General features: G+C 26.8%; 1 protein-coding gene across 1 annotated transcript in view; it reads right to left on the bottom strand.

The window, feature by feature from the left end:
* The window catches only part of LOC117170967 (soluble guanylate cyclase 89Db-like), a 154223-nt gene extending 150253 nt beyond the window's left edge, over positions 1-3970 (bottom strand). Inside the window, exon 1 of the mRNA XM_033358009.1 lies at positions 3707-3970. Coding sequence (XP_033213900.1) covers positions 3707-3748 — 42 coding nt within the window. The 5' untranslated portion in view covers positions 3749-3970. The remainder of the gene's footprint in view (positions 1-3706) is intronic.
* Positions 3971-11442: the final 7472 nt, after the last annotated feature.

Here is an 11442-nt window from a genome sequence, read left to right as displayed (position 1 = left end):
TACACCTAATTTAGAAGTTTAAAGACGGTAAGGCTGATCAGTAGACTGTATGTGTAAAGTTTAAATCATAAAAGTAACATTGGAAATGAGCAAATTCAGTGTATAGAAAAACTACAAAAGTTGCGATAAAATGTTTAATAACAAAATTTTGTTTAAAGAATGCGCATTTTTTAACGGGACAATGAAACTACATCCGTTTTAATACCAATGCATGTTATGAATTATAATAATATACATTTATGGGATGATAATTTGTTCGTTAAAGCCGAAGGAGCTTTAACAAAAGAGAATTCTCAATCACCAAATTACTATTGTCAATGCTTTCACCTTTATAGTTTTAAAAAGTCTGTGCACAAAGATCGAGCGCGATGGAATTCTAGAGATGCAACGAAAAAGAAAATAAAGGTTGTAAAATGCAACTCTGGGGTCTTTTCATTTGGAACTATTCGATCGGAAACGGTGACATGGCAAGATACTTAGATCAGTGTGTTATTTTTCTTTTCTAAACAAAGGGATTCTATTATAGATACGAGAATTAATGATAGAAACCCGGTATTACGGGGATGACTTTTTATTTATAAAGTTTATTATAAGCTACATAAATCGCACGGTTTGTTAGTTTAGAAAAAATGTTTACTAAAAAAATTCATTTATATTTTTTTTTATTTTCATTCACCGAAAACATATCTTATATTACTATTAAATTTAAATAAATAATACGAAATAAATGTAAGTTACTACATTTTTGAAAGAATAGGTTTTCTTAAAAATACTGTATTTCTTCATCTGCATTGATCTTCATTATGAAGCGTTTTTAATAATTGCTTCTTGTGTATTTATTACAGATGAAAAATTCCCATTAGTTAGAAGGAACAGTAGCTTTTCAAGAACAACAAAATCCATTTTTTTAAACTAATATTTTTAATTACTTTTGTATTATTAAAGGATCGTATGTCTATGTTTATCAGTCTATGTTTAAAAATTTGTCCTACTGAAATTTTCAAGGATGAAAAGGACAAAGAAAATAATATAAATGGAATTCTTATAAGAATATGAAAGCTTTAAAAAAACACAAAGACTTTATTCCTTTAAGAAAAATTCTCTCTGTGAGTGTGTAGATATTCAGGTGAAATGAAAAGCTTCCCCCTAAATTAAAAAAAAAATGTACTCAAACACCTAAAATCAATAATGGTGACCAAAATTTCCCTTTTCAACAAAGTTCCGTTTTATTTTTGAAAATCATAGAGAGGAATTTAAGACATTATAAAATAAGAAGCTTTGAAAGATATTCTTTTTGTCGATAACAATTTCAAATATTTCCTGAACAATGTTTTTGCAAATTCTGTGAAGAATCAAGTTTAGATTTGTAAATCAAAAATATTTCCACAGATTGAAAATGCTCTGAAAACAAGGAATAAGAAGACTCTTCATGAGAATAGGAGAGCCAATGGTTTTATGTAAAATTAATATGCCTGCTAATATATTAAATTAAATTATTATGTGTTATTTTTTAGTGACTGTGAATTCTCTTTTGTTAAAGCTCCTTCGGCTCTAATGAACACATTCTCATCACGTATCTAATGCTTCGCACTCCATTACAATTTGTCCGCAATGCGAACTTTTCTATATTATCATGAACTCTATCATATCAAATGTATATCATATTAATTTATGTACATCTTAATTTGTTTTCTTATAATTTTAATTTTTAAAGTGAAAAAAACAGCGCATCCTATCAAAAAATGGTTAATAACTGAATTTTAAATCTTTTATTGGATAAGCAACTTTTATCTATTAATTTTTTCCGTTTTTTTTTCATTCATCCGAAACACTTATTTCTCAGCTCTATAATTTTAATTTTTACGATTGAAACAAAAGCTACCCGTTTTATCAAAAAATGATAAACATTTTTGACATTTAAAACGAAAAAGATGCGTCTTATCAGAATATTGTTACAAGAAACTTTTTTCATCTTTTCAAGTTAAACAATTTTTTTTATAGTTTTTCTGGAAAACTGAGTTTTTTATTTTCGTAAAAATAGTAAATTATTATTTAACAAAAAACTCATTTTTAACCAAACAGTTGCATTTGCAACAACAAAATATGAAATTTCAGTCAAAATGAATGGATTTTCAAAGCAAAAGGCGAAGTTGCAACCAAAGCAAATTACTTTTCAACCAAAAAGTAGTATTTTTAACCAAAGAAAATGAACTTATTAATCCGAGAGATGAATTTTGAGCAAAAAAGTTCATTTATAACAAAATAATTGAATTTTCTACGAAAATAGTGTAATTATTCACCAAAACAAATTAATTTTCAACCAAACAGTTGCACTTTCAATAAAAAAGGATGAAATTTTATATCAAAGGATGATAGTTTAACAAAAAATTTAATTTTCGACCCAAAATATTCAAATTTTCTACGAAAATAGTTGAATCCATAACCGAAGCTGATTAATTTTTCAAACAAAACGTTGTATGTTTAACTAAAAAAGATAAAATTTTAAACCGAAATACAAATTTTGAACAAAAAAGTTAAATTTCATCAGAAAAATTTAATTTTGCACGAAAATAGTTGAATATTCAACAAAAGCAGGTTAATTTTTGACCCGTTTTATTTTGAATCAAATAATTAATTTTTCTACGATAATAGTTGAATTTCCTACGAGAATAGTTCAATTTTCTACGACAAATGTTCCACTTTTAAGAAATTAATTAAATTTCGAACCAAATAATAAAATTCTGAACCAAAAAAAGAAGACTTCTAACCAAAAAATAGAATAGTAGACTTTTTAATAAAAAGTAGCAAAATATACAAAACGGTGTGTCAGAGAAAAATCTGTTAGTTGTGGAAAAAATTTTTGAAAATTGAAAATAATAATTACGAAAGTAGCGTTTCCTTCTAATAAATTATAATTGAGTTTATGTTGATTTTTATTTTGGCTAGGTTTTACATTATTGCAAACTGTTTATTTAAACATTTGTTGTCTTCATAATTTTCATATTTTCGTGAATAAGAATATTTTGAATTTCTGTTTCTTCCTACAATCTTTTTTTAGCAGATATTCAAAAATGTTTTGAGCATCTGGAAAAAAAACAGAGTGAGTAGGTTTTTTAAAACAGTAATTTTATTGTTTTTTTAAATTATTTCTATCCAGCTTACTTTGCGAAATAAGTAGAACTCAGGGTTCTCGACTGAAAAAAAGACATTAGAAAAAAATTAATGTGAATAATTAATCAAAATCTACTTGCAAGTGAAAATAAAATTTAAATAATTGATACATGGGTATTTTTCAATTATTTTTTCACCTATTTTCCAATTATTCCGTTCGTGTACTTTATCAGCTACAAAAAATTTGCAAAACAAAAAAATGTCCAGAAGAATTGCTCAGGAAAGATGCTAATGTTAGAAAGAACTTTCGTTCAATATTTTCGAGGTGCCCGTATGATATAACAAAAATTATAATAATACATCAAATCCCCCTTTTCAGAAAATCCTCTTGTTTTGTATAATGAAAGCCTTAATCTTTGATTTTTATTTTCTTCAACTCTAGGCTGTAGAATGCACTTCTGAAGTTTACACAGGTGGCCTCAGCGGAAGGCCGAATAAGGATTCCGCTCATTCGTCATTCGGACATTAAAAATAGTCCAGAGGACACTTGAATTCAAAAGACAATAAACAAGTGATGGCCACTGTCAATACCAACCTGCACGAAGTGTTGCACACTTTCCAGTAACATGCCATACATGATTCTGAGTTTTTTTTTCTTCTTATACTGACGATAAAATCTTCTACTAATTTACTAATACTGTTTGATATTCTTATGGAAACCGTTTACAAAAAAAACAACAAAAAAACAATTAGAGTCGCCGCACTTGTACTTCCTACGATGACTGACAATAAGACTTGAATCACACATTTCGCGCCATTGTAGTTGAACCTTATAAGTTTCCAACTGTTCGTATTAGTTCGTACTGGTTCGACTTTTCCGGAAGGAAGAGTGCGAAGTTCGTCCTGCTCAGCGGCTCGCGGAACTTTGACTTTCGGTGATACCGGTACCTTCGTATAATACAAGGGTAGTCGCAATATCAGCTTCAACACTGCGTGCGCAACTTCTGATCCAAAAGAGCACTCGTTCCAGCTTCCAAAACTCGAGATCCGGAAAGTTGATAAGTGATATCAACAAGTTGGACCCTCATTAATACTTTTCCTGGGAGGACAAAGTTTCAAAATGGTCTCTCATTTTTTTTTCTGAATAACGTTATTACGGAATATGTCTAAACCATTAGAGCAAAGTTTTTCTTCAATTCAAAGGATATTGCTCTTTCGAGTCGTGAAAAAGTTTTATCAATTGAATTCTTAGTTGAGAATTTTGACTGATTAAAATAGTGCTGATTCGATGACTGGCAAATCATTAAAAAATTACTTTTTCTCAGTCAAATGTGACTTCTAAATCAGTCAATTTGACTTACTGATGAAATCAGTGATTTTATTTTATCTTATCTTTTGACATTTTTATCCAAAAAAGGTCAATCTTCAACTAAAAATGAAATAGTCTTTTTAAATCAAACAAATTAATTTCGAAGACAAAAAATAGTCTATTACGCACTTAGTGGGAGAAGACCTAACCTCATCGAAAAAGTCCCTCTCTCCCTTGGCGCATACGATATTTTTTATAATAAATGCATGAATTCAGACATTTCTCGAAATGCAGTCATGATTTCAGTCCCTATTATATATCGAATAAAGGAAACATTATTTAAGGAAATTAATCGAAATTTTCGGTAATTCGTCGTGGTTTTACACGTAAATATAGTAACTTACCATAAATTACTCAAAATTCAATTTTAAACATTTTTATAAATGTGTCGAAATTTATGGAAATTTTCAGTCAATTATGGCAATTCTACATTTAATACATTAACTTGCTATAAATTACCCAAAATAATATGTTAAACATTCGTATAAATTTCTGGACATTTTCGATTATTTATGGTAATTTTACAGGTAAATACAGTAACTTACTATAAATAACCCAAAATAATATTTAAAAAATATTTATAAATTTTCAGAAATTTATGGAAATTTTCGGTTATTTAAGGAAAGTTTACAGGTAAATATAGTAACTTACCATAAATTATTGTAAATTGAATTTAAAAATGTTTATTAATTTTCTAATATTTATGGAAGCTTTTGGTCATTCAGAGTAATTCTACAGGTAAATATGATAACTTATCATAAATTACTCAAAATTAATTTTTAAACATTTTGATAAATTTCCGGACATTTTTGGTAATTAATGGTACTATAAGCGGTAATTTATGAAAACTGAAGATTAATTACCCAAAATTCAATTAAAAATTTTCCATCAATTTCCGAGAGTTTTTTGAAGTTTCCGGAAACTTTTGATATATTTACGGTGATTTGAGCAATTATATATGGTAACTTTCCATGAATTACCGTAAAATTCTATTATCTGCTACCAAAATTTCCTTATAGTTCTTACAGTGAGTGGGATGATTAGCGTAAAATGCGAGCTCATAGATGTATAATTTTCATTATTCACCTTTGACGTCAGCTTTTACTTCTTAGAGAGTAAAAAGTAGAGCTTTAGCCCCGGTTCGTAGGCGTCGAAAAAGGCTTAAATCATGCATTTCATAAAAGAATAATTTTCAGCAAAGGAAATGAATCTTCAACTGAAATGGAGAATATTTAAAAAGAATGAATTTTTTTTAATAAAGCAGTTTACCTTTCTACCAAAAAAAGTTGAATTTTATGCGAAAAAAATTAATAGAAAAATTAATTTGAATCAAATAGTTAAATTTTTACAAACAGATCAATTTAAAACTAAAATTATAAATTATTAAAAGACAGAATTAATTTTTAACAAGGCAGTTCAACTTGTAATATATAATAGTAGAATTTATACAAAAAAATATTTTAGTGAAAAAGATAAATTTTCTACCGAAAAAGGATGAGTTTTTAACCAAGATAATTTATTTTCTACAAAAAAGTTGAATTTGGTACTAAAAAATTGATCAAATAATGAATTTGAAATAATTAGTTAAATATTTACAAACAGATGGATTTTCAACTTCAGTGATAAATCATTTTAAAAAAGACTTAATTTTTATCAAAGCAGTTCCACTTTCATTCTAACCGAGTTAATAAAAAAAATCCGCAAAAAGATCAATTTTGTATCAAAAAAGATGTTTTTTCAAACAAGCATATTAACACTAACGAACTGCCTACCTTTACAGAATTTTCCATGAGACTAATCCCTTTTCCTCTACGATCAGGGCTAACGATACGGAAAATTCCATAACACTATCTCTGGCGCTATATTTGACAAGTTAGTTTTACTGAAAATGCCGTAATATTCATCAGTGTTTAACATTAAATAACAAAAGTTCAATTTTATACTAATTAAAATGATAACAAAAAAGTTGTATAATGATGTCTCGGATTCTTTTTGAATAATGTGATAAGAGTTTTTGTTTAATTTAAAGTATATTGAAATTTTTAGGTGATAAAAAGTTTCATCAATCAAATTTTTATTTGAATATTTTCAATTGAAAATGGAAGTTATATTTTTTAATAAATAAAATTAATTTAAATTAAATGAGAAAAATAATTTTTAATAGAACATTGAAATTTAAAAAAAATAGTTCAAATTTCAACAAAGTGTAGTTGAATTTTAAACAAAAAAAATTTGACCGTCCCGCGGGCACACTCTCATCGCAAGCAACTCGCAAGTTTGAGCGCGCCTAGAGATCCTTTAGGTAGTGTTCTGCCACAACCTCCCACTGTTTTGATTGACTACGATTAAACCAGAACCAGAAGTGATGAAAAACGCGCGATTTTCAATCTGGTGTTTAAAAGTTAATTTTGTTAGTTAAAAATTCATGTTTTTATTAAAATATATCTTTTTTAGAAGAAAATTAATATTGTTAGAAAAATTGAACTATTTTGTTAAGAATTTGTTTTTTGGGTTAAGAAATAATTTTTTTAATTGAAATATTTCAAGGAAGATGCGCAAAAATTCGTAGTTTTGTACACGATCTTTTTGGTTACAATATTTTGTTGAAAACTCGTTCATTGTTTGATTGAAAAGTAATTTTTTAAATGTTAATTTAATTATTTGGCATTTGGTTGAAAAGTGATCATTTATAGTTAAAATTTTAATTATTTGGTAAGAAATTTATGTATTTTGTCCAATGTTAATTATATAGTAAAAGATTAAGGTTCGTAGTTGAAAATAAAAAAATAAAAAATGTATTTCTTTCTTTGAAAATTCGTCTAGTTTTGTTTGAAAATATTTTGTAAATTGAATGTTTAACTATTTTATGTTCGATTTAAAATTAACATTTTGAAAACTAAACTATTTTGTTGAAAATTCATGTACGTATTTAGTGGAAAATGCTTCTTTTTGGTGAATCATTAATATTCTTGATTCAAAATTTATTTCCTTGGATGAAATTTTAAATATTTAATGGAAAATTCATTTTTTGGATGGAAATGATTTTTTGTTTGTTTGTTAAATATTAAAATAATTTGTTTTGGAACCTTTTTGTTTGATGTGTGAAAATAATTTTAATAATTAAAAATTAGCATGTTCCATTTTTGGTTAAAAATTAATCTTTTTTTAGTTGAAAATTCAAATATTTAGTTAAAAATTCCCGTATTTTATAGAAAATTAATGTTTATGGTTAAAACTTAATCTTTTTGCTTGAAAATTCGTCTGTTTTTGGTAGAAAATTAATCTCCTTAGTCTATTCGGTTTTTGGTTTAAAAGATATCTTTCTAAGATACAAAATTAACCATTTGATTCAAAATGAATGTATTTTGTCAAAAGTTAATTTTTTTGTGAAAAATAAATGTTCGTTTTTGAAAATTCGTTTTGTTCGGTGAAAAATAAATCATTTTCGCTAAAAAAAATCTTTATGCGACTGAAAATTTATTTATTTTGTCGAAAATTTGTCTTTTAGGTGGAAAAAAAATCTTCTTTGTTGGAAATTCACATTTATGGTTAGAAATCCAATTATTTGGTTAAAAAATTGATTTTTGGGGTCAAGACTGATCATTTCCATTGAAAATATTTTTGTTTGTAAAAGATTTATCTTTCTGGTTAAAAATTCATACATTTAGTTAGAGACTTGTCTTTTTTGGTAAACAGTTTATCTTTATGGTTAGAATTTCAAAAAATTTGTTACAAATAGATTTTTTTGTAGACAAGAATAAAAATTTTAGTTTTAAATTTATGTTTTTTCTTTAAGATTTCGTGGAAAAATTTGTTTAATCTATACTTTTTAGTTTTAAATTGAACTTTTTCGTTGAAAAATCGTTATTATCAGTTGAAAATTAATTTTTTAACTAAAAAAATGTATTATTTCACTTTTGGTGTAAAATATAAAATTCACCTTATTTTTAGTTGAAAATTCTACTTTCTTGATAGAAAATAAATCTTTTTGGTTGAAGATTCATCATTTTAGTAGGAAATTAATTTTCTCCATTGAGAATTAATTTTTTTTAAATGAAAATATAAATATTCAATTTTAGGTTAAAAATTTAACTTTTTTAACTGAAAATTCATGTACTTTTTTTTTAAATCTTCTTTTTTGGTAAAAAAATATTGTTCTTGGTTGAACTCACCTATTTGGTTAAAAATAATTTTTATCGAATTTTCAGCATTTTAATTTAAAGTTCAGTTTTTTGCTTGCAAACTCATCTAAATCTAATGTGTTTACTAATTTTTTGTTGTTGTTAAAATTATTAATTCTTTTACTAACAATTTAACTATTTGATTTTTGTTTGAAAGTTTTGTTCTGGATACTTTTTTTTAAATTTCTAAACACCACTAAACACGATTTATCAGTGTATTGTCATCTAAAACCAAGTTAACATTCCTGTCCCCTCTATAATCGTATATCAGTATGAGCTTGATGTTCTGAACGTTCAAATGAATTAATTTATTACTGATGGCATTGTAAAATATCAAAATGGATGAAATGTTTGGTAATTTATATTAGAAATAACATATTTACTAAAACAAAGTTATAATGCATTTTGTAATGTAGTTGAAACAATGTTTATGAATAAAATATAATTGGGGAAAAAAGTTTCGTTCATTTGAACGTTCAGAACTTCAGGTACATTATATCAGTCGTATATATTTCAATAGATGCATTAAACAAATCAAACTTTTCCGACCTTTATGAGGACTTCTGGTTCCTGATAAATCGCGATGCACACGACAAGTCTGTGTGAGCCTGTGTGAGCTTGTGTCTTAACTCTACTTAGAGGATCTCTAAGCGCGCCTAGGGCGCGCGACTGTTTGGTTCTCGCGCTTTGAGTTCGGTCTTTGTATTTCCCCCACATTTATGCAGAGACCTTTTAAATTAAAGGTCAAAGCATCGGCAACTGAACGTTGGTATTTGTGAGTTCCCTTTTGTTAAAGCTCCTTTGGCTTTAACGAACACATTCCCATCACGTACCTCGTGCATCGCACTCGATTTATTAAAAAAATATGAACTTCTCTATATTACGTTCAAAACTATTATATCAAATATATATTATATTTATTTCTGTGCCTGTGGCTGAAAGTGCTTATTCAGATATTTCGAAATAATGTACATTTTTTATTTTTCATGATTACTTCAATATTTGCATCTTATTTTACACTAACTTTTATTATCAGCTACGCTGAAAAATGTATTGTTTCAATAAATTTATATTATTGCAATTCATAATTTTTATTGATATTAAAACATATGTATTTTTATTGTCTTGTTTCTATAATTGAAAAAAGTGCGCATGCTATAAGCAAATTATTGGATATAATTTAGGCGAAAAATTATGAAAAATAAAATGTTACTGTAGTTTGTGTCCTTTTTCCGAAAAATTATTTTCTTTTACTTTTTGGGTGAAAAAATTTTGTCTATTCATTTTTTTCGTATCTTTTTTTCAGGGCCGTTTCCGAGGGGGCGGGGGGGGGGGTGTTAACACCCCCCACTTCTTGAAACATGTACATAATATACATATACTCCCCGGCGTTCTGCTGCATTTCCCCTTCCGCAAAATTTTTTCCTGCCGTATATCCCCTCTCACGAAATTTTTTTTCTGGCTATGGCATTGCTTGTGTCATTATTTAAAAACTTAATTTTTAATTTTCAATATTATTCTTCACGATTAAAACAAAAACTACATGTCCTAACCAAAAATTATTATTAAACATTTGTAGATATTTTTTGGATGAGCAACTTTTGTCCATTCTTTTTTTTTCAAGGCTTGTTTCGCTTGTCCAAAAATTAAATATTTAGTTTCTAAATCTAGTTTTTACGATTAAAACCAAATCGACGCGTTTCATCAGAAAATAAATATTAACGAATTTTTAGCTCTTTTTTGGGTGAACAACTTTTGTCAAATTGTTTTTTCGTAGCTAGTTTTGTTAGTCCAAGAATTTAATTTTTAATTTTTAATATTGTTTTCTATAAATAAAACACAAACTACGCAGCCTATAAAAAATGATTAACAAACATTTTTAGCTCTTTCTTGAGGGAATAACTTTTATTTTACATTTTTTTGTAGCTTGTATCGTTTGTCCAAAGGTTCAATTTTTTCATTTTTAATTTTTTTTACAAATAAACGAATAATACGAATTTGAAAGTTTACTGAAAATAGTTTTAAGGTTCATAATTTTGGTAAAATCATCTTTTTCGTATCTTGTATAGTTTAACGCAAAAATGGAATTTTTTATTATTTTTTGTGCGATCATAATTTAAAATTGCGATTTTTCCCGAAAAAACAAAAAATTGTTATGATAATCTTATAGTACCTTTAAAAATCAATGATTTTGTTCTCTTGACTTTTCTTCACATTATGCGTTATTTGGCTTAAAATGTTCATTTTCGTTTTTATATTTTCTATTTTGAAAATGATGAAAACTGTTGTAATTTTCTTTATATCGAAAAATGGTTTTAAAGGTAAATTGTTCGAATTAACGAGTACAACCAATAGCTATACATTAAATTTTTTAATCTTGAATAAAATAGGCTCAAAAATTTTTAAAATGCTCTAACTTTTTGAATTTGCATCAAAAATAGCTGCCTAACAAACTTCACCTTCAGTTTAGGCCACTTGAAGAGTATACAGAAGGTCAATCTAATCTGTCAATTGTTTCGAAACTTATCACGCTCACGAACCAGCAGGGCACATTCGCGAAACCTGTTTTTTGGGTTCAGAGGGTCTCAAACGTAGAAATTTGTAAAAAGCGGGAGGGGGGGGGGGGCAAATTTTACAAACTCTAATACCTTCTCTGACGAGCGTGTAAAAAATGAATTTTTAATAAAGTAGTTTAATTATCACAAATAGATGAATTTTTAAATAAAATGATAAATCGTTAACAAAAATAATTACCAACCAAAATAATCAATTTTTATTAAA

The sequence above is a fragment of the Belonocnema kinseyi genome, chromosome 4 (genome assembly GCF_010883055.1).
Source record: "Belonocnema kinseyi isolate 2016_QV_RU_SX_M_011 chromosome 4, B_treatae_v1, whole genome shotgun sequence".
Classification (NCBI taxonomy): Eukaryota; Metazoa; Arthropoda; class Insecta; order Hymenoptera; family Cynipidae; genus Belonocnema; species Belonocnema kinseyi.
Note: the sequence above shows the minus strand (reverse complement) of the source record. Positions and strands in the feature narration are given on the sequence as shown.